This window comes from Eucalyptus grandis, chromosome 9 (genome assembly GCF_016545825.1).
Source record: "Eucalyptus grandis isolate ANBG69807.140 chromosome 9, ASM1654582v1, whole genome shotgun sequence".
Lineage (NCBI taxonomy): Eukaryota > Viridiplantae > Streptophyta > Magnoliopsida > Myrtales > Myrtaceae > Eucalyptus > Eucalyptus grandis.
In genome coordinates this window covers 29,198,187-29,221,954 of record NC_052620.1, presented here as the reverse complement: position 1 = coordinate 29,221,954, position 23,768 = coordinate 29,198,187, and the positions used below count along the sequence as shown (strand labels likewise).

At 39.8% G+C, this 23,768-nt stretch overlaps 3 protein-coding genes and 1 long non-coding RNA gene across 6 annotated transcripts; 1 reads left to right on the top strand and 3 right to left on the bottom strand.

Annotated features, from left to right (window-relative positions):
• The first annotated feature begins 110 nt into the window (after positions 1-110).
• On the top strand, positions 111-2,622 carry LOC104418696 (leucine-rich repeat extensin-like protein 6). The gene is given in 8 exon segments (XM_010030110.3): positions 111-426; positions 596-700; positions 884-893; positions 895-1,008; positions 1,128-1,199; positions 1,818-1,863; positions 1,965-2,286; positions 2,389-2,622. Coding segments are annotated over 8 exon segments (783 nt in total). The 5' UTR covers positions 111-350; the 3' UTR covers positions 2,427-2,622.
• Positions 2,623-3,996: 1,374 nt separating this feature from the next.
• Positions 3,997-6,746, bottom strand: LOC104418697 (cyclase-like protein 2). 3 transcript variants are annotated; one of them, XR_005546370.1, is made up of 5 exons: positions 5,694-6,746; positions 5,057-5,251; positions 4,724-4,794; positions 4,304-4,543; positions 3,997-4,222 (listed from the first exon to the last, which is right to left on the bottom strand). XR_005546370.1 is itself a non-coding variant. In XM_039301479.1 (4 exons), exons 1-4 carry the CDS (start codon positions 5,701-5,703, stop codon positions 4,418-4,420), a joined length of 402 nt encoding a protein of 133 aa, XP_039157413.1. In that variant the 5' UTR covers positions 5,704-6,746; the 3' UTR covers positions 3,997-4,417. The 3 variants fall into 3 exon arrangements, 2 of the variants coding, with proteins under 2 accessions (XP_039157413.1, XP_039157414.1); XM_039301479.1 differs by having other exon boundaries at positions 3,997-4,543; XM_039301480.1 differs by having other exon boundaries at positions 3,997-4,543; positions 4,724-4,767.
• Positions 6,747-6,793: 47 nt separating this feature from the next.
• On the bottom strand, positions 6,794-8,685 carry LOC120288112. The gene is made up of 3 exons (XR_005546371.1): positions 8,526-8,685; positions 7,775-7,963; positions 6,794-7,110 (listed from the first exon to the last, which is right to left on the bottom strand). It is a non-coding gene; the product is annotated as an uncharacterized LOC120288112 (long non-coding RNA).
• Positions 8,686-11,766: 3,081 nt separating this feature from the next.
• On the bottom strand, positions 11,767-13,879 carry LOC104420503 (abscisate beta-glucosyltransferase). Its single transcript, XM_010032336.3, is given in 4 exon segments — positions 11,767-12,066; positions 12,343-13,254; positions 13,256-13,330; positions 13,448-13,879. Coding segments are annotated over 4 exon segments (1,719 nt in total).
• Positions 13,880-23,768: the final 9,889 nt, after the last annotated feature.

Here is a 23,768-nt window from a genome sequence, read left to right as displayed (position 1 = left end):
GTCGTTTCGGCAATGGGTTAAAATTTACTACGCGGTCCCCAGGCCCAGGGCACGCGAAAAACGCACGCTACTTTGACGAGTCATTGCATCTAGGCGAGCGACTGGTCAACGAGGGGCGAGGAGGAATATACCCATAAGGAACGAGGCACACGTTTCTATCGTCCTCTCGTTCTCGTCCTCATCTGACATCTCGTTCCGTCCACGACTCTGAAGAATTAACGCGATTTGAAATTGGGGAAAAAGAAAGAAACGAGAGGATTCTTTCTTGGAATTTTCGTTATCATTTACAGGCGGTGCTTGGTCTTTTTCCCTGTGTGTACAAAAAGGGAGACGGTTTCGTGCAAAAGTCAATGCAGCATTACCATCTCTCTAGCGAGTCTTCGAACCCTCAGATGTCGATTCAAGGCCAGCTTCTTGAGGTCACAGGTGCGCACATCAACCCCCCCTTTGACCTGCAACGGATGGTTCATCGTTCTTGTTTCTTTCTTGCCAGCATCTTGCTATTGTTCCGTTGCCCCTTTTTGCTTTATATCTTGGGTTTTGCATGTTCTTTCTTTTTGATTAATTTCTCGAAAAATCTCGGTTTGCGATTCAGTTGTCGGGTGTACTAAGTTGAAGGATACCGAGTGGATTTCGAGACAGGATCCATACGTCTGTCTGGAATACGGCAGCACCAAGTTTCGCACCAGGACTTGCACCGGTAATTACCTAAATTGCGCGCACCCAATTACTTGCGCAATTGCCCTCTTTCCCCGGTTCAGATCTGGACATGGCATTTTCTTACATGGGTTTTGATGGGTGAAGATGAAGTTTCTGGTGTTGAGCTAATTGGCAGAATCTGAGCAAAACGGGCATCTTGATTTTGATTTGATTTGGTGTGTAGACGGGGTAAAAACCCACATTTCAAGAAAAGTTTGTGTTCACGCTCATTGAAGGGCTTAGGGAGTTGAATCTTGCAGTGTGGAACAGCAATACCCTCACTTACGACGACTTCATCGGCAGTGGAAAGTAATTACTTCCTGCCTCAAATCCATTTTGCTCACCGAAACTGTTGTTGAGATTTTTCCCTTTTTTGGTCCTCGAGTGGCTAGTGTTCTTATCTTAGTCGTGTTTGTCATTGTCTCAAGGGTTCAGCTCCACAAGGCCCTTTCTCAAGGCTTCGATGATACGACCTGGCCTCTTCAGACTAAAACGGGCAGGTACAATTCGTAGAATCTATTCCTCTTATCTTACGCATGTAAGATTATTTAATAGGTTCAAAAGAAAAAAGAGAAAAGGTTAGAAGATGGCCTTTATGTAAGAATAGTGGTTTGATTTCTTTAATTCACTATTTCCTGCAATCTAAAGGGAGATCTTAGTAGTATTGCTCCCATGTTTTGTTCCATTAGAACGATACAGGCAGCCAACCGCTTAGCCTCACTTTAGCCTCTCACTTAGCCAGAAGACGTTTTATATTGTATAACACCGCCTGCTGTACAAAAAATTGCTGATCTGATTAGCTTCCTTCCCTGGAATATACATAAAAGCGGGGGCCGGAAGGAAAAATTGAAGATAGTCCAGTGCCAACTTACCAGTTTCTTCCATCTCATTCTTTCTCCCATATTGAGATGTATATGGATTTTCTAGCAGATGCTCCTCTCCTTCACTATTTCTTTATACGTGTATAAAATGTCTACCAAATTGATGTCTAATTCGATCTCCATGGCATCAAATTCTGTAGTAGGACAACTGTCACACAGCATTTGTATTAGAACCCTCCAAAAAGGAGGAGGTTTTGATTGTCTAAATTAAAGCGCCTCTATTTTCTCTGTTTCAAGATATGCTGGAGAAGCACGCGTGATATTACATTACGCAAATGCAATAGTAAGTACCAATTTCATTTCAGTAGAAAATATCGACCATTACCATTTACCATAATCATTCTGTGGTGGATTCTGAACAATAACGTGCTTCTGCTGCTGTAGAAACCGGCAACGAGCTCTGCACCATCTGCACCGCCATTTGTAGCTTCTTCAGCTCCTCCTCATGTGTCTATGTACTACGCACCTCCTCCCCCATCAGCTCATCCTTACGGTGCCTCCGCTACAGCATACCCTGCGACTGCTCCTGCATACCCATCGTATGCACTGAATCCAGCGGCATATCCATCGCATCCACCAAATCCAGCAGCATACCCACCACCACCGTATTTTTCCCCTCCGCCATCAGCCTATCCTCCTCCAGCATATCCTCCGCCGCCTGCGGCTTATCCTCCGCCTTCATATCCACCACCTCCCGGCCCTCCAGGTATGTGCTGAGTTTCTACCGTTGTGCATGAATTACCTCATTGTTAGGCTCAGCAATGAACAACCTCATTATAATGCTAATTCTATGTTGTCCATTTCTCAGGTCATTATCCAGGGCATTACCCTCCACCACCTTACTGATAGAAAGCTTCTGCTGGACGAAACATTAAAGGTTCCGCAGGAAGTTAGTGTTGTATATTAATCTTGTAATTACAATGTCTTAACACTGGAAGTTTTCTGCCTTTGACCTGGAAACTAAACTTTTCGTTTTCTTTTTTGTTTGTTGTTTGTCAAGAACTGTTTGGGTAGCAAATAAGGCTTTGTTTGTTTGTGTTTCTTTTGTTTTTGAACACTTTTTCATTTTTGTTCCTAGGAACAAAAGGAATAAACGTTTGGATGCGTTACATTTTTGTTCTTTTCAGTTCTCGAGGCAAAGAAACGAGAAAATAAACAACAAATTTGTGTTTTCTTATTCAAAACACATTTGAGGAACATTTTTCTATTTTCTTCTTCTTTTTCTTCTTATTTTCTTTCTTCTTTCTTTCTGGGCCACGGCTGCGGCCATGGCGGCGGCCGCCCCCAGGGCTCGGCCGCGGCCTCGCCCAGCCTGGGCGAGGCTCGCCGCAGATCCGGCGACGCCGAGCTCGCCGGCGGGGTGAGGCTCGACCTCGCCTGGGCCAGGCGTAGCTCGATCTCGCCCGCATCCTAGTCGGTGTCGCCTGGCAGTGGTCTCTGGGATAACTAGACTGGTGTTCTTATACCGGTTCTTTTTTTTTTTTTTTTTTAAAAGCTTAAAGTCTATATCAACCTAAAAATCTTTCTAGTATAAGAGGAAAAAACAATTGTATAGCAAATGGAGGTCTTCCACGGTGGGTGTACGAACCCCGTCGATTTGTGCATCTTGTAAATGATTGTGTCCTAACTGCTATTCTTCTGGTCACATTTAAACTAAAATCTCCTTTTCAAATATCTGCCTTGACCGCCACAGTTTCAACATCGATCTCTCATTTCACGATGTATGTCATATGTTACAACTACATCGATGGTTACAACACCATGGAAGAGGAAATATACATGGACCTAGTAAAAAATATGTTCAAATGAACTCAAATAGCCAGCAGCTCTTTAGGGTCTTTATGGTCCATTTGATAATGCCTCTACTCTCTGGAGATAATTTCTTTTCAGAAATAGTCTTTTTATATTTCAATTCTCCATAACAATTTCTAAATAAAAAATCGTATTTGGTAACTACACGAAATTTCTATTCTTAAAATGGAAAAAAATAAAATATATTTGATACGATTCATAAATTTTTTATTTCTTTTAATTTTTTAAAATATTTTCTTTCTTTTCTTATTCTTCCTTGCCAGGCGGCTACGTGATGATTGGCGACAGCAGGCGCTTATGGGCAATCGGCCAATGGCGGCGGTGGCCAGAACAGCAGGGCAGCGACAAAGAAGGCCGGGACAGCAAGGAAGAAGGAAGAAAATAAAAAATAACTTATTTCTAGAAATTATTTCCAGGAACAATAATCTACTTTTTTTTTAGTACTTGATTTTGTTTCAAATCTATTTTTCGGCCATTATTCTATTCCGAAAAATAGAAAAATTAATTAACGTTATCAAACGAATTTCTCTTTCTTTTTTTTATTTATTTATTCTGAAGAACAAAAAAAAATAGAAATTAGAAGAAACATAAACGTTATCAAAGCAAGGCCTTAGTAATCGAAATGCAGACGAGTTTTATTTTGGATGCGTAACATTATTTTTGTAACCATAGCCTCCGTTTTGCCTCTAGTAATAACTAAACATATTCACCCGATCGCTGAATTTCCACTTTCTCAGCAAATCTTTCCCTTCAAAAGAACATCTGCATTCTGAGGAGAACGTGCGTGCAATGACTTCTCTCACCTGGCGCTCTGGGAAGCTTCTGCTCTCCTGGAAGAGCTAAAATCTTGTTAGCACTTGGCATTATCAAATGCAGAGTCACGCAAACAACAAAGAATTTTCAACTGACACCTCTATGCTAACCAAGCAGATACAAATCGATCTTGTGTGACGATGATAATCGTAGATAAAGCAATCATGGTCAAATTAATTCCCTTCCAAAAGAACAAAACTCAATTGTATAAGTTATTTGATGAGGATGCATCTTATAGGTGATCCTTCTGCACCCAGCAATCTCAAAGGCGGATAATGGATGGTATACACTCCTGCAGGGACATCTTCGAGTTTCAAGCCCTCAACAAGAACAATTTCCTGCAGCATTACCATAATGTCAGTTTCTTGAGCCAAGAGCACCATATGAGAATGCAATGCTGTGAAATCTAGGCAAAATTACCAACACTAGTTCATGTCCGAGACAATAATTCGGTGATGAAACATGGTCATTCTCAACTTTGAGCCAAAAATTTCAAATACGTCAAATCATTTTCTTACCTGGCTTTCAAGGAAGATGAGATGGAATGGAATCAAATTATCATCTGCAGCAACAGACAGGTAATCAATTCCTGCATTTCATAGCACAGACTGCATCATGCAAGAGTGCATCTCAATCTCAGATGCAATAATCTACAAGTTGCAGAACAAGAAAGAAAATAGATGGTCAAGATGCACTAATGCTCAAGAGGTAGGTTCAGAAAATAAAAGAACCTTCAGTAAAGCTCAACAGCCTTATAGAAACGTCTGCTCAAGCATTTTCTTACACATGCATGTCTTTAAAAGTCAACAGAATATCATGTATTCATGTTGATGGATATTACAGCACCATACCGCAACTTGTGTCATCAGGGAGAAAATCAATAAGATGAAAGAGTAGGCATTTCTTGTCATGCCCAAGAGAAATAACATTTTCTTGTAGTGAAGCTGCAAGTGAAAATTGGTGGTGATAGAAAAGATAGCTGCCCAACAGAGAAATAGATCCTAGCATTGTTTCGGGGTGATGATTAGGAAACATCATGAAATACCCTGTAAAGCAGTGAGTCTCTGTAAAAAGGTGAAAATAAGATGATAATGAAGCAAGAAGATAAGATGATAATGAAGCAAAACACCATCAAAAGAAAATTAACCTTTTCACTAAAATTTGCATTCGAATAGTACTTTAGTAAAGAGGGACAAATCCTACCTACAAGTTTAATGTCTATGTTCTCTACCACCATTTCGCTTCATGAATCCCACATAGTTTGTGTCGAACTCTTTTTTGTACATAAGCCATTTGAGAATGAAACAGAGCACAGATCAAGCTTTGTCCTTCTGATCATCACACTCAGTAATACCAGATTATATTAAGATACTCAGTTCAGTGCTCCAATAGCACATGAATGGGTAATGCGGTTTACAACAATATGACAACATCAAATTAGTTCAGCTGACCATGACCCAAAAAGGATTCCTAGGAACAGAAGTTTACCTGTTAGCATTTAGGGTTCTGAACAACACCCTTCTCATACCCTTGGGAATATGTAAAAGACTCCATTACTTCAGCTGCAGGAAGTAGTCTATCATTCTCAAAGAATTGGTTGGACAATATCACTATGTTTTAATCGCAAGTCGTATCAAATGCAGGCTGAATGCTGCAACCATGTAAACTATCAGCAGCCCAATATATGACAAATGACGCAAAAACCATTGGTTATTGTTAAGACCCAATACAATTTCAGTTAATTGTTATCTAGCTCAGATGTTGCATAAATTAAGACAAAATCTGCTACCTAAGTATCCAATGCCAAGCACTCTTAAAGCAGTTAGCCCAATAAGATGTATTGATGTAATCATGCTATTCCAAATATTTCATAACTTCGTAGAAAAAGCATGTCAAGACTAAGTCAAGACTATGCTTTTGGATAACTTAGCATGCATAACATATAAGTGATCAGCATGCTGCAAGAAACTCAACTGAGGGACAAAACTGTGATATTATTATCCCTTGGAACATCAACCAGCAAAGCAGGACCAAAAGAAGGAGAAACCAAAGATCATCAGAATTTTACAAGACAGAGCATAACATAGTGATACCTCAATGAAGATGAGGATTTAACGCAAATGAACAGCAAAGAAGGAACCAAAACTAATGGGAAAGCTCAGGATATGAAAAGTAAGAACAGAGACCCTTAAATCAACTCTAATTAACTTCAATGTCTTTCTCCACTGTATAAAAACTGGTCTACTCTGATTAACAAGACTTTTTGCCATTTCAATTAAGCTTCTAATTTCTTGGCCACAAAAGAAATTATTGAAGTTAACAAACTTTGCTTTACAAGTGAGACCTGTGAGGCAATGAAGTTCACAAGACGAAGGTCAGTGCAAATTATCACTCAACGGAGAACAATTTTCAAGATGCTTAAAGCTATAGTCGGCAGAACCACACGATCATCAGCTACAGAAGCTAGAAACACAAATTAAAAACTCCTCCCAAAACCTACTAATATCCAAAAGAAGAAATCAAACCCACCATCAGAAGCAACACAAAAAGCCCCATAAATATACCATTGAGGACTGCCGTCAAGCGTGTCACATCAAAACCAGCATCGAAGTAATGATCAAAGATGTGACCAGGAGCATCCACATAATTCCCCATGTAAGTGGGCAACTTCATCTCTGAGTTACTCGCTAAAGACCCATTCTGCATACTCGCCGCAAGCCTCAGAAACTAACCCAACCCATCTTCTGATCCCCGTGATAGCATGTCACTAGTGATTCTATGACTAATATCGAAGATCATCCCACCATCATACACTTCTCAACAAATGGGGCTTGAGCTCCTCGCACAGTCAGACACTGAGCAGTCACTGACATTGGCATTGGTGGGTAGGTGTCAATGGCTGCAGCTACAACAACAGTGAGGAGGTGAGCAAAGAGAAGTGGGGAGAGAGCCTTCATGGTGACTCATGGTGTCAAGAGGGAAGTGTAATAGACCAAAAAAATCAAAGGTAAAAGAGAGCATTTTCACTTCCAACTGATATAATGTTTGAAGGGGTCGATGCAATGTTGCTGAGGACTGAATTGTTGACTTTGATATCATACTTCAAAGTTCAATCACTTGATGTTGTGTAAAACAATAACTTTTGAGGAAAACTCACAGATCTAAAAGATATCATGTTCACAAAGTTTCACATGAAGTGCATGAGTGCAGGATCAAATGTTACAATTGACTGCGACTGAGTTAGTTTTACCTCATTGATTTTTAAATTCTCAAGACGATTAATACTGACAAGGAGGTGGTTGGAGGAGGATATGTCTACAAGTTCCTCTACTTCCACCTTTATAGCTGTCTCTTGGTAACTCGATCTTCTAGCCGTTTTAACTATGATGATCAACTACCTTTCGAGAAGCAAAAGTTATCACGAAACAACCATATAGCTTGTTGTCTTGAGGGATATCTCTTTGCCAAATCAAGTATTCTTAAACTCGAATCGTTTGCTCATAAGTAACAGCGAACAAAATGATCAAACAAAAGCAAAAGCTAATCAATCCAAGAGAAGAATACATTACCATTGAAAACTTCCAAATCCGGCATCGTAATAGTGATCAAATACATGCCCAGGATTGTCAACACGGGTGCCTGTGTAAGCAGGAAGCTTAGAGAAATTCACGATGAAACCGTTCTTCACACTGAGGAGAAGCCAGAGCAATCGTCCTAGGCTCTCTTCAGAGTTGAACGAGGGTATGTCCGGCATGATCCTATGCGTGAAGTTAAAACATCACCAAATGCCACACCACATTCTCCAATCTAAGTTAAACTTTCAACCAAGAATATTCTCCTATCATATGAAGACCAATGTAACAATTTCACCGCAGTTGAAGAGTGTATCACCATAAAATGAAATATATGTACTCATTGGAGTAGTTCTCCAATATGTCTTCATTGAAAATTGACTTGGGCTTCGTGTACTTATGGCCAATCAACTGTGATGGTCCAAATATGAAAGGCGAGAAATAATTATCACCAAGACCCAAATACCACTTTAGGAACCAGGCTCCAAAAAGACACACCAACTGCAATTTTTCTCATCAACTCTAAATACTAAGCAAAAAAAACCTAGCCGCTACAGCTTAGTAATCTTCTTCCATGTGCTCCCATCCTCGCAAAGTGACATAACCATGCAGCAAAACTGGTCTAACGCCAAGTGCCTATAATCAATACGACTTGAATTGCCAAAACTACCAGTAATTTCAGGTACAGTGTCAACCGTCGCAGATCGCAGATCAGCAGGAAGAAATGTAAGCATCAGGTGAGACTAACTATTTTGCACCAAACGCTCACGCCAGCTTCTGCACGAGACATTACCGTAACGCTCTGCTTGCTGGACCGGAGGAATTTCCTCGATCCGACGAGCCGGAGTCTCGACAATGGATGCGATCGCGGACACAGTGGATGATTCGTGGCACGAGTCAGAAATCTTGTGGCCAGTGTTAAATATAAAGGGACTAAGTCTTCTCAATCATCAGTTACTATAAGCTCAGCGGTTAATATTGCTAAAGGAAAAGAAAAGAACACAAAGACGGAAAAGCAACAGTGGCTGATGATCAACGCGCGAGATGATCAACGGTGAAGAATTCGTGATAAAGACAAATGGATCGACATCAATGAAGAAGAAACTGAGATGAAGAGTGACACGGATCGCCAAGTCATCTGAGATCTAAACTAACTAGGTAACATTTTATTCAGCTGAAAGAGGGAAAACAAATGTAAAAAACAGTTAGTTAGATTCTGTTTTTCCTTTATGAGCTAAATTCAGTTTTTCCGTTCCTTTTAAGTAGTCTTCTTCTTCATTGATGTAAGTAAGTAGAGAGAGAGAGAGAGAGAGCAATCAGCCATGGATGCTCTGCCTTTGCGAATAGAAAGATTGGTTGAGATAGAAAGATAGAAACGAGGGAGGAAGAACGGAGGATTTGTAGTACAATCTTATTGAAATAAAGAGATTCGAGTTTTCATTCACGGATTCTTTAACTGATCCGTTCATCTTCATCTTCATCATCATCACATGGTATCGAAGCGAGGTTATCATGATTCTTGAAGAGATGCATTGAGTAGTTTTTCATTCAAATGGAAAAATCGAAGATGCAACGAGATACCATTATGGTGCGGTAATGTCGTGTTTGTATTCATAGTATTACTATCATCTTCTTCCTCAGGTTGGGAATAATAACAATGGCGATAAGAACACCAAAGTATCCTTCCCAATACATGTGAATATCTCGAATTTTGTCACAATCAAACTTAGAAGACAATTTTCTTTTTGTGGCAAGCTCAAATTCTGATTCAGTTCGAAGAGTCAGAACTCTTTGGCTTTATTAATGGTGATACTTCACCACCTCCTCAAATGCTGCGAGAATGAGGTTGAAGGATGCGAATACGAAGTTGTAAATCTAGATTATATTGATTGGACAAGCGATCAAGCGGGTCGTCTTGGTTAAGCGGAGCTGTCTCGAGAATATCTTGGACGATGGTGGCACAGGAAACATCCTGAGGTATGGCAAACACTTCTGAATCGTTTTACACAAAAGTCAATTGCTAGAGAGTTCGAACTAAGAGGGAAAGCGCAAGCATCGGAAGCATGATCGAACCCTCTCTGTCTATCTCGGAGAATATAAGTCCATATGTGATCGGTTGTTGCTATAGGAAAACTGTGGATGAAATAACCAAAATGTTTGGTGTATTGGAAAGGCTTAGGTCTGAGTATGAGAATTTTCGAACCACCATATCTTTTGTCTTAAGCCTCAATTGGAATATGATGAGTAATTGCACTGATTAGAAAGGTTTGAATCAAGATTGTTGAATTATTCTAGAAATCGGTTCAATCCAAATTTAGCCTACTTTGGGCAAAAGACAATCTCATATACAACTTAAAGAAAACAGCACGATGGAGAATATATCTCTCAAACCTGGATTTGTAGCTCCAAAGAGGAAATTACGGAGGAGGTCGTAGCTATGGTCGGTAAATTTATGGAAATAGTAAAGGTCGAGCTTTTGGATATTCTGAAAGGAATCAGAATTACAAGACATATACTTTACTTCAAGGACAAAAAGATCAGCAATACAGACAGAGAAATGCCTTCTCTGGAACTAATCAAGGTTTTCGACCCTATGCCAGTTATTCTCAGAGGTATCAAAACACCAAAACTTATCCTTCTTTGACATTAACCTCAAATAGAACTCTACGGGATGAAAGAAAACGAGGCAATGTTAGATTAGAATGTCAAATATGCAAACGACTTTGGACATGATGCTCTTTATTTCTTTTGCAGTATCGTTTTGACAACTCCTATCAAGCGAAAGACATTCAACAGCATTAATAGCATTATATTGAAGACCCAAAAGGAAGTGAATGGTATCCGGATCTGCAGTGCTACAGCCCACATCGGTGCTAATCTTGGTATCTTCTCTTTCTAAATACAAAGGCTAATCTTTGTCATGATTGGAGATGGATCATGTTTACCTATACTTACATTGGTGATACCTCGCTGAAAACAAAAGTTAATGCCTTACCACTCAATGATGTCTTGATTGTTCGGTAAAAAGAACCTCCCTTTCGGTTTCTAAACTTTTACGGATGACTATCCTTGCTCATTTGTTTTTGACAAAAATGGTGTTTATATTGGGACAACTATACCAAAGTGGCAGTGAAGCTCGGAAGGAAAATTAGGGGACTTTATCAAGTGGATACACAAACCACGGAAGCCTTTTCACTCGAGACAAAAAGCGCCAGATGAAGACATATGGCACCAGAGGTTGGCTCACAAATTTTCAAATAGTGAAACATCTGCTGACATCGAAGCATATTCACTACAATACAACAACCAGAATATATGCGGCGATTTGTCAAATAGCTAAAAGCCTACAGCTTTATCTTTCCCTTTGTCGGACTCTACTTCAAATGTTCCTCTAGAAAAGATACCTTTGTGACATTTTGGGGACCCTCTTGGTAGCTCCTTTCAAAGTTCAAATACTATGTGATCTTTGTTGACAACTTTTCACGATATAGCTGGCTCTATCCAATGAAGTTGAAATACGAGTTCTATGAGATCTTTGTCAAATTCCGAAACTAGTTGAAAGACAACACAATCATCAAATCAAAGTTTTTCCGAGTGATGGAGGAGGAGAGTTTATAAGTAGATTTCAACATCATTTAAAGAACTATGGCATAAAACAACTCATATCTGTCCTCACACACCCGAACAGAATGGAATCTCGGAAAACATCGACACATAGTTGAGCTTGGATTAGCTATGTTATACCACTCTAAAGTTCTTTGAGATTTTGGGTCGGACACAGTGGATGATTCGTGGCACGAGTCAGAAATCTTGTGGCCAGGAACCGACGCAGAGAGAGCGACGACGACGCCAAGGAAGTTCTCAGAGACGTCGGAGCCGTGGAACCGGCGGGTATCGTCCGGAGACTAGATTCTCTTGACCGGAACCTGATAAGGCAGAGAGATGATCGGGACCTTCTGCGACCGAGGGACTGGTTCCAGAATCATCGCTTATTGCTGAAAGTGCAGAGACCCCGGCGGCAGATTGACGGCGGCAGCGCGGATGGGGCGGTAGGTAGGGGGCGGGGAGACGCCGGAGAGGGGAGGCGAGGGAGAGGGGTAAGAGGTGAGGCGGCTGCCTCTGGCGCTAGTGGCGCCGGAGTGTTCAAAGGCGGCGCCGGCGGCCGCGCAACCGGTGGAGGAAGTCGGCAACGTGAACGGTGGGGATTTACCGGCGTGAATATGTGTGAAACGGGAATGGCGATGGTTGAGGCCGGAGAACGGATTTGAAGCCGCCGGACGGTTATACATCTGTCAATCGCAGAGCATGTAGGTCGCTGCCAATGCCATGCCATGCCATTTAATACATTTTATATATTATTTATATAAATAATAACAGATTAAATCCAGTGGTTAAACCACGCAAGCTCATGTGGCTTTATTTATCTAAGATACATAATGAGATAATAAATCCCGCTCCTCTGACAGCCATTGAACACCCACAAAGTATATGACCAGGAAAAGAAAGAAAGCAACTTCAATTCTGACTGAACCCACGTAATTTTAACTCGGCTGGTCATTCATGACTTGTGCAGTGCAGTCTCGGACATTCTTGCGATTCTTGAGCTCCTGAATCAAGGCCTCAACATCTCCATAAGATGACCCGCCTTCTCCGACCGCCTTCCTGGCCTTCCCTCCGAGATCTTCGGCTCTTCTCCTCATCTCCGCCGCCTCCTCTCCTCCATCCATCAGTTTCCTCACGGCCGCCTCCACCTTCTCCGGATCCACTGCCGGGCCCGGCTCGGTGTTCCAGGATGTCCACTCCATGCTATCGGCCTGGACCCCAATTTTCAACACGTCAACGACCAGCTTCCCATTGAGAAGCTGCTCAGCTGAGCGCGGGAGAGTGGCCATCGGAACACCAGCGCTCACGCCTTCCAGGATCGAGTTCCAGTCACAGAGCGTCATGTACCCACCCACCGAAGGGTGTTCGAGAATCAACAGCTGCGGCACCCATCCTCTGATGATCAACCCTCTCTCGGACTCCTTCAATCTCTCTTCAAACCCGCTCGGAAGCCAATCCTCTCGGCCTCCCTCTCCATTTTCGGACGACTCGAGGATTTTCCCAGCCGCCCAAATGAAGGAACAGCTCGAAGCCTCGAGACCATATGCAATCTTAAGGAGCTGTTCCGGGGTCAACCTGGCCAAACTCCCAAAACTAACGTAAAGAACGGAGTTGGGTTCTTTAGCATTGAGCCAGTTCAAGCAACTCTGCTCATCAATAGCAGCTCGTTGCCCTCTCTCGCCCATATCCTCCGCAATGCGCAGCGACACTGGTCCGACGACCCAAGCTTTCTTCACCATCTCCTTCTTGAAATACTCCGCACAAGCTGGTTCCAGATCAAGAAAGCTATTCACCAGAAACCCAAGACTCCTGTCCTCCGAAGTCCACATCCCACCCGGCGGCTTCCCCGCCTCCTGGACGCTTGTGAAAATGCAGAAGTTGCGACCTTGTCATCTTGATTTCCTTCGGCCGGCCCGGTAGCTCAAACGGATCGTATTCGGATTCCACCATCTCCAAGGTTTTCCCATGCGCCCGAATGTACGAATAGCCGGAAGCCTCGAGACCTGCCGTGCGAAGGTACTGTTTCGGGGTAAACTTGTCCAGTTGCCCGAACTTAACATGATAAACAGATTCGGGTTCTTGAGCACACCGAGAGAAGCAGCCGTTCCCAATGAAGACGATCCTGGGAAATCCCACCTCGTCGATGACATCGGCCGACCAGCCGTGGAACGTGTCTACGACGATGCAATCAGGTCGTCTCGCGATGAGCAAGAGCTTGAGGGATTCTTGGAGCATGCAGGTGTCGGTGAAGGGGGAGGCGGACATGTCAGCGTCGGGCAGCTCGGAGCCTGGGGGCAAGTCGAGGGGGTGGATGGAGATGGGTCGACCGGAGTCCTGGTTGCGGGCGATGGAGCGTTGGAAGGAGAGGGCTTTGTTAGGGGTGGCGACGATGGTGGACTTGACGCCGTGGGAGGCGAAGAGGCAGGCAATGTCGATCATGGGGATCTGGTCGTCTCCTCCCACGGAGGGAAAGAAGAACATCTCCACTTCGTCCGCCATTGATGAATGCAACAGAGAGAGAGAGAGGATGGTGCAAGCAGCTTGGATTCTCCCTCTTTTTATAGCACGTTCTAGTTTCTTAGCTTAAGAGTGATGTCAATGGCAAGTAGTTAGAGATACATCTTGAGCACTATCGCCCTTCAACCCTGTAGCGAAATGCGACAAAAGGACGCACCATTTCCTCTTACGAGAGGGGACATGGAGACGTCAAGAAGGGACCCACCATTTCCTCCTACGAGAGGGGACATGGAGACGTCAAAAAAGGGAATGAAAAGCCTTCTGATCATGAGGATTTTGTTTTGGAGCGTAGTTGGTCTTAAAAAAAATAAAAATTAGAGCCCTCCCAAATTCACATGCCAAATCTCTTCAGTGGTAATTGAGGATGGAAAACCCAAATGGCTCCTCTCCGGGAGCAAACTCGAATTGATGAATGCACCAGTGAGAGGGAGAGAGAGAGGATTTAGGATGGTGCAAGCAGCTTGAGAGTGCACATCTGATTCTCCTATCTTTTTATAGGCGCGTTACAGAAATTCATGTTTATTTTTTCAGTTTTCTTTTCCTTTTTAATGCGCATGCTCAAAATTCTTCAATGGTCATTATCTCAATGAGAAATTATCGAACTTGCTTAACAAAAATAAAATAAAATCTTATCAATGAGTACCCTTAGTGCACTTATCAATTGTACTAAATAGATAATAATTTTGCCTCCGAGTTAAGCATTAGAAATTTTTTTGAAAATGATAAGTATTTTTTATTTAAGTGCTTGAGGACTAACCGTTAACAAACTATGATAAAAAGAAAATCAGATTTTACAAGCTTCAATTTACTTGACATCAAAAAATTAGTACTTCCAAACTTAACAACTCACTTGACTAGTTTCCCAACAAATGTCTTTGAAATATTCATTAACCATATCCAATTTCATTATGTTAGCAAAAGTCATATCAAGATATTTTAACTTTTTTTTTTATTTGATACATTTCAAAAACATGCTTGGCATTTTCTATATATCCATGAATCCATGAATTTACCAACCCATCATCGTCCCAAGATCCTAAAAAAACGTAGGGTCCTAGTCAATACAATGCTCAATTTAATAACAGGACCGAGGGGGATAAAAAACTGATTAGCCGGTATCTTAACACCGCCCGAATCTCATGTGGAAACGGGGGAAAAGAGGCCGATTGCAGCCGGGCACGCAGCCCACAAAAAGAAATTTTGATAACTTTATAGAGAGCATTCACATCGTTGAGACTTGAGAGTGCGCACATGACATCTTTCATTGATAATCGCAGAGAAGGTCGTCCTTTTTCTTCGCGATAATCTTGATAAAATAACGAGCGAAATGACGGATGATAAGGAAAACATCAAATCATGATGATGCACTGTGACGTCACTTATTGGATTTTTCCTCCCAATGGCCGCACGTTCACTGTTTGCGCTGGCCCCGACGCAGCTATACTATAGCTTTTGCTGACTAAGGCGGTGACGTCAGCTGACCAAGGCTGTGACGTCAGTTTGACAGCCACTTGATCCCCCTGGAAATGAGCAATTCTAAGATTCATCGAATGTCTTTCGGCTTGGTGACGTGAGGCAACTTTTCGGAAAAACTTTGAAAAAAAGTCATATCAAGGATGGTGCAAGTCAACCATATGGGTTTATCCAGTGGTCATCCTTCCAACTTGAAAATGAGAGGTGAGAGGCTCGAATCCCCACATTTTCAAAGGGTTGGGATGGAGACAAATTAGTTTTAGGTGTGAGTTTCGACTCTCACGTCTTACAAAAAAACTCAGTTGACAATCACTTTTTTTTTTTTCGTTCTAGGGTCAACCCTAGACCGACCCAATTTTACCGGTCATGGTCCGATTTCCAGGGAGACCAAATCGGTCTTTGATCTTGGGATTCCTAAATCAGAACTATACGAGTTGGTATTCGATCATAGGAGTAGAGGGTTAGTCCAACCTGGACTAACCCGATTATATATACATTATTTATAATTTTTTTATATAGAGAAAACTTCAAAATAAATAGCGTCAATAACATTAAATAGCTAATTTTACACTATTTTAGATTTTTTAATGTCTTTCATAATGTCAACAGCCATAATTTATAAAGGAGGAAAATATTTTTGTGAGAAGTCCTCACAGCATTTAAAATGGCATAAATAGCTCATTATGGCATCCTTCTCTAGTACTCGTTCTCTTATGAGTTTTTTGTCCTCTTAATCTTTAATTGCCAAAATTGAAAAAAACAACTTCTCCGCTCGTCATACCACCGCCTTAGTAGCTGCGATGGTTTGGGTTCTCTTCCTCTTACAAATGGGAGGAGTTCGAATTCCCTCACGGTCGCTTGGGGTCTTAAGTGGGATGTCAGGGGTGATGGGTCCTCCCATTTACGTGTCCCCTTAGGTTTACTCGCGTCAGTTGTCGACTGTACGAGGTTCTTGGGTCAAAAAAAAAAAAAAAAAAACTTCTTTGCTCATCACTCGACACTCTCCTCACCCGCTTTGGGTTACTCATGCCACTTGCTGCTCGATACTTACTTGGCTTGTTGCTCCCCGCTTGACGCTCCCCCCACTCAACACTCGTCGCTCGCCTCTCTTAGTTAACCTTGCTCGTCACTAAACCCATAGGGTCGATCCAATCATCGCTCGCCTTTTCAGAGAATACAAAAAATAAAACAAAAAATTATCAGTTGATCTTGGGTTGACCCTAGAACCAAACCAAACGCATTGGGTTGGTCCGGTTCTTGGTTGCCTTTTTGAAAGTTCAATATTGATGAGCTTGTTGGCGTTGATGTCACGGCAACATCAGGGGCCGTATAGAGTGGGATGCATGCGTTGTTTTCTGCAAGTGATTTTTATTAGAGTATGGTTCATATTCCCCATGAACAGTAGGACACGAAGGTCTCACTCCCTGACAAGTGAGCGAGGTCCGAGGCTGCTCACGGGCACCTTTGAGCCAGAGGGCTCTTGTGACATCTTTGGATAGACTCACTCGAAATATTATTCGTTTAGGCCGTCTCATACCAAGCCCCATGGCTTTGTCATTTGGCATACAAATAGGCATTTTCCACATATTACTCATCCCGATAATGCTCTACCCTAAACTCACTTGACTTTGATGCATGATTAGCTATTGAGTATTTATAATATTTCCCCTATAATTTAGAGATATAATAGAGATGCGCAAGATGTTAATTATAGTGAAATCCTCTACTAGATGTAACATTAATTTAAAAGTGAATCAAGATAAAACTTTATATCTTAAATTCTCTCTCGCTTTTATTCTAGTTTCTTGTGATTGTTCACTAAATGCCAACAATTTCGACCCCGCAATTGCATAATATTATGCCGTAACATCGTGTCACCATCATCATCGATGGTAAAACTCGACAGACTCGATCAAAAGCTTCTGCTTGTCTACATGACGTGAAGAGCCATGCAAAATTTGCGTTGGCTAGATCTAAACTACCCACGCCCAATTCTTCTTCTGGCGTAAGGACGAGTCAACTCGGCCGAAGTCGTTTCGGCAATGGGTTGAAATTTACTACACGATCCCCAGGCCCTAGGCACGCGAAAGACGCACGCCACTTTGACGAATCATTGCATCTAGGCGAGCGACCGGTCAACGAGGGACGAGGAGGAATATACCCTTAAGGAACGAGGCACACGTTTCTTTCGTCCTCTCATTCTCGTCCTCATCTCGTTCCGTCCACGACTCTGAAGAATTAACCGGGGATTTGAAATTGGGGAAAAAGAAAGAAACGAAGGGGCTCATATATTCAGCATTACTGTGGAGAAAGAAAACCGCGTGATATAAATAGTATCATGATATCGCGTGATGGGGATCCTAGAGGGGCAGTCCATAGACCATATGTATTATTTCGTGACAATGCTCAAGGAGATAATTGTGCCTAATCCTAGGAATTTCGAAAGTAGGATAGTCAAAGAGACTCATTAATACTGGGGGTGATAAAGTCGACGTCTAGAAATGGCTAGGCGGACCATTATTTTGTGGGCACAATTTGATGAAACCCTTTTATTTTATTTTTTATGGTGGAGTTGGGTGGCTTGAAATATAACAAGGGCAAGAAGAATGTGGGCTCCAACCGAAGATAAGTATGCACTGCCCACCTTGGATTTTGATGAGAAGCTTCTTCTTGGTCAGATTTTCGTGTCGCGACTTTATGATGAGTTTAGGCAATTCTCCCTTTTCTTTTCCGGACGATCATCAGGAGATTCTATCTCACGGACAATTTGAGAAACCACTGACGCATATTGGTGTTGTATTTTATCCGGGGAAAATTACCTTTTTAAAATTAATTGTATAGATACCATTTCAATTCTAATTTTTTTTAATTTAACTAATTTGGCACTAACCGACAATGATTAATTTTATTTATTGAAAATTCGAATTTATTTTTATAAAAATTAACTATAAATCTTATTGAAACATTGTGACTGTTCATGAAAAGTTACAGTTATTTTTTTATTTTTTATTTATTTAATTCCGAATTTTTATGTCTTTTCAACGTAACATTTGAGACATACTTATTCATTTTGCAACATTTCCTGAAATGTTGCCTTTATTCTTTTGCAACCTTTTGAATGGTTGCCTCTATTTAAAAGACAAAGATAAGTACGTATGTTTTGAGATCAAACACACATATTCTTCCATTTTTTCGTTTTTCTTTTGAAAGAATCTACAGCAATTGTTTATAATTGTTTTCTAGAGAGACCCTGGAGAATTACTAGAATTGCTATCTAATATTCTCATTTGAGGCTTTGTTGTATCATAAATGAAATTTGCCAAGTGACCATTAGCAACTTTGTGGGGCAAAATAAATCCTTAAAAAGAAAGTGATATCACGCCTCAAAATCTGACTTGAGTATTCTCAAGATCCGACTTCATTGTTCTACCCAACTCGAAGCCATATTTTCCCAACAATTTTAAGGATTTATTTCTTTAAATGAGAATACTAGATAGCAATTTTATTATGAATATAGCATGCATTAAGTAATGCTTCTCCCCCATGTCTCTCCCATTCTTGACACAAATTGTAGGGAAAATATGGCTTCAAATTGGGTTGAACAATGAAGTCAAATCGAGTAATCAAATCGAATTTTGAGGCGTGATATCACTTTCTTTAAGGATTTATTTGCCCCACAACGTTGCTAATGGTCACCGGCCAAAATCCTCCAGGATATAACAAAGTCTCGGTTGAGAATACTAGATAGCAATTCTAGTATTTCTCCAGGGTCTCTCTAGGAAACAATTGAAAGAATGGCCATAATTTTTTAGATAGAAAGCTCGAAAAAGATGAAAAATGATTACTCTCGTTTTTCCAAAAAATAACGAGTATATATATAAAACAGTATTGCAATTCTTCGTGAAAATTGCCAAAGAATTAACAAACACGTCATTTAGAAAAATTGTTCGGATAAACAAATGCAACTCTTCGGAAGAAGTCGAAAACCGAACAAATGCAACTCTTCGGGAAAAGTTGCAAACTGAATAGGTAATTTTCCAAAGGTTGTATCGAAAAACACAAATAAAATTCGGAATAAATTTTATTTTAAATAGAATTTCGAATTTTCATTTTATATATTTTATTTTCGAAATTCTCAAAATAAAAGACAACCTTTGAATTTACTAAAAATTAATAAAAAATAAAAATAAATAAATAACAAAGGGATTAGTGTTAATTAAACCGTAGGCGTGCTAAGTGCTAAGTGCGCCAAAATCGTGTAATTATTCGTGCATCCGCACGCGGGTATGGTGGGATTTAGCCCTACCCAATCATTCCTTGAGGTACACAAAGAAACCCTTCACTTATAAATTGCGCCACTTCCTCCCACTTTTCCTACGTGGGACAAGAAAAAAAACACCCAGTTTGTTTTGACAAACAAATCTCCAACAATCCCCCACTTTGTTTGTAAAAATAAAGATTTCAAAATTAAAATTTTAAAAACCGTACAGACAAGATTTCAGTAAGATTAATATACATACATAAAGGTTTCTTTTGAGTTAAACCTTTACTTAATGCAAGTATATCAAAGCTCTATCAAAGTGACAAATAGCTCGGCCTTTAAACTTGTACTTTTATATAATAGAATCGGACATACCGCACATACACTAACCTATTGTTTCAGCGAGAAGTTCTATATTACTCCGCACTATTATGGCCTTGTGCTTGATCCTGTTTCATGAGCTCTCTAGAAAGCAACCCTCACTTTCGTAAGAAGCGGCACCACTTCTGAGCTCATATAGGTGAAGTATCTACCATGTGTTTCTGTTACTATCAACATGCTACAAAATTGTATCATACTTCATTAAGAATTCAATTTAGCCTACAAAACGTAACAGATGATACTGACTTTTCATGTCAGGGCTATGTCAGTATCAAACAATCACATTCAATAACTTGTTCTTACCTATTAAACCTTGTAACTAGTGATGTTCTAGAAAAAGGTCGGGTTACCATTATTGATGATTTCAATTAAAGGGTTTCAGCCTCATTTCTTGTGAGGTCGTTATTACCATATGTCTTGGTAAAGTCTTTGTCAAAGGATCGGCAAGATTTTTACTTGACCTTACATAGACAATTGTTATGTTATCATCTTTGATCAATTATCTCACATATTCATGTCTTAGACTAATGTGTCTAGACTTACCATTATAGGTGCTACTATAAGTTCTTGCCAAAGTGGCCTGACTATCATAGTGGATAGAAATAGGAGGCGTAGGACTAGGCCATAATTTGATATCCAATAACAAATTTTTAATCCATTCAACCTCTTTCCCAGCTTCCGCCAAAGCAATAAATTTAGATTCCATTGTTGAGTGAGTTATACATGTCTATTTCTTGCTCGCCCAAGATACAGCACCTCCAGCTAGTGTGAAGATCCATCCAGAAGTGGAACGCTTATTTCCCACACTTGTAATCCAACTAGCATTAGTGTATCCTTCTAATATAGCCGGATAATTATTGTAGAACAATCCTAAATTTTTAGTTCTCTTAAGATAACCAAAAATTTTAGTAATAGCTCTCCAATGTTCTATACTTAGATTACTAGTATACCTACTCAACTTGCATACAAAATAAGTAATATCGGGTCTAGTACAATGCATCGCATACATTAAAGACCTTATATCACTTGCATACTCTAGTTATGCCACTGCTCTACCAGTATTATAATTCAATTTAATACTAGAATCAAATGGAGCATGTATTTCTTTAAAACCAAGATGTTGAAATTTATTTAATAATTTCTCAACATAACTACATTGGCTTAAAGAATAACCGCCACTATGTTTCTTAACTTTAATACTTAAGATAGTATCTACTTCACCCAAATCCTTCATTTTAAACATGGAAGTTAGATACTTCTTAATCTCATTAATTCCAGTCATATTCGTTCCAAAGATAAGCATATCATCAACATACAAGCACACTAAGACACCATAGTCTTTAGTGAATTTAGAGTATATACACCTATTGGCACTACTATTGATGAAACCATTTGATAATATGGACCGAATTAAACTTTTCATGCCACTGCTTAGGAGCTTGCTTAAGTCCATAAAGAGACTTAATCAATTTACATACTTTTCTTTCATTTCCATAAAGAACAAAACCATCCGGTTGTTTCATGTAAATCTCCTCATTTAAGTCTCAATTTAAGAAAGCAGTCTTAACATCCATTTGATGAACATATTCATTCTTTTTGTCTATATCCCTTGGCTACAAGCCTAGCTTTAAAAGCTTAAACAGAACCATCAAAATGATATTTTCTTCTAAAAACCCATTTGCACCCAATAAGTTTTGATCCTTTCGGTAAATCTACTAATACCCAAATATTATTGGACATAATTGAGTCCATTTCATCATTCACAGCTTCTTTCCAAAAAGAAGCATATCTAGAAGACATAGCATCATTAAAGCTTCTAGGATCATCTTCTAAATTTAATACTAAATGGTATTTATTTATCACATTATTATCTCCATCTCCTTCAACAAGAAAAACATGAGTAATAAAATCAAGACCTAAGTCTTTTATTTTCCTAACTCTAGTACTTTTCCTTGGTTCAATCATGTCTTTAGAATCATTAGTTTCTTTCTCTTGAGAATCACTTTGAGTTTCCATAGATCTTGAATTATTTTCAATAATTTCAAAACTTGTAAAACATTTATTCTCAAAGAATTCAACGTCTCTCGATTCTACTATGACATTAGACTCTAAATCAAGAAGCCTATAAGCTTTACTATTTTCAGCATACCCAAAGAAAACACTTTTGATAGCTCTAGGACCGAGTTTTGTTCTCTTAGGATTTGGAGCTTGGTAGTATGCCAAACACCCTTACATTTTAAGATATGACAAATTTGGCTTTCTACCTTTCCATATTTCATAAGGGGTTATGTCATTCTTCTTCGAAGGTATTTTGTTATGAATATAGCATGCAATAAGTAATACTTCTCCTCAAAAATTAATTGGTAGCTTTGAATTTGAAAGCATACAATTAACCATTTCTCCAAAAGATCGATTTTCCCTTTCAGCTAAACCATTTTATTATGGAGTATATGGTGCTGAAGCTTGATGAATAATACCATGTTCTTCACAAAATGAAGAGAATTCATTTAAGAAATATTCTCTACATCTATCTGATCGTAGAACTTTAATTTTCTTTTCTAATTGATTCTCTACTTTAGCCTTATATTTCTTAAACATGGTAAATGCTTCATCCTCCGATCTCATGAGATAAACATGTAAGAACCTACTGCAATCATCCACAAAGGTAATAAAATACCTTTTACCTTCACGTGTTAGCTTACCATTAAATTCACATATATCACTATGGACCAAATCCAATAAATTCGAATTTCTTTTAACACTAGGAAATGGCTTCTTAGTAAGTTTTGACTTAGCATATATTTCACAATTATCAAATTCGCCATTAAAATTTATCAAGTCTAATTTTCTCATATTCTTCAAATAACGAATATTGCCAACCTACTATGCCATAAAATTGAAGACTCGACAATATAAGCAGAACTAGAAATATTATTATTGATACTCAGTTGATACATGCCATCATTGGCATAACCCTCCCAACAAACAGCCCATTTTTCAACAGGATAATCTTATCGGATTCAAACAAAACCCGAAACCCCCTCTTACAAAGTAAATCAATAGAAACTAGGTTCTTCCTAATTTCGGGTATAAATAACACATTAAGAAGAGTTATCTTCTTTCCAGAAGTGAAGCCTATTTCCACCGTGCCTTTTCCAGCAATCTTTGCAAGAGCATTATTCGCCACCATGACTTTTTGAACATTTGAGTCAACAATCTCTTTAAATTGCTTGAACATGTACTTGTCCTTACACACATGGACCGTTGCTCCAGAATCTAACCACCAACTAGATTGGACAGTGGTAGAATTGATTTCAGAAACCATAGCCATCGTATTATTGATTTCAGAAATTTTCATGCTCGAAAATATGTTTGAAATCATGGCTACATAATTTTCTGCAATCAGATTTGCATCCACCTTCACCATCTGAATGTTCTTGTCATTTGAAATGCTCTTGCGGTGAATGCAATCCTTGGCCTAATGTCCCTGTTTGCCACAAACAAAACAATAACCATTTTTCTTCTTTTGTGTTCTCTTAAATTTATGCCCCCCTCTTTTTACTTTGAAATTCTGGCCGATTTTCCTTTTTTTTATCCATAGCATTTACCTTGGAATTGTACAAAACAAAATTATCACGTAAACATGACTCTTCCTCAATGCGAAGATGTTTATGTATTTGCTCCAAAGTAAAGTCCTCCAACTTGTGAATCAGCCCTTTTCCATAGTCTTTTCAACTTGGAGGCAATTTCGCAATA

What these genes read in the sequence shown, in the direction of transcription:
- LOC104418697 (XM_039301479.1), bottom strand. An exon ending in CCCTGATGACACAAGTTGCG is followed by an intron (nt 4,795 to 5,056) that starts GTATGGTGCTGT and finishes TATGAAATGCAG; the next exon opens with GAATTGATTACCTGTCTGTT. An exon ending in TCATCTTCCTTGAAAGCCAG is followed by an intron (nt 4,544 to 4,723) that starts GTAAGAAAATGA and finishes GTAATGCTGCAG; the next exon opens with GAAATTGTTCTTGTTGAGGG.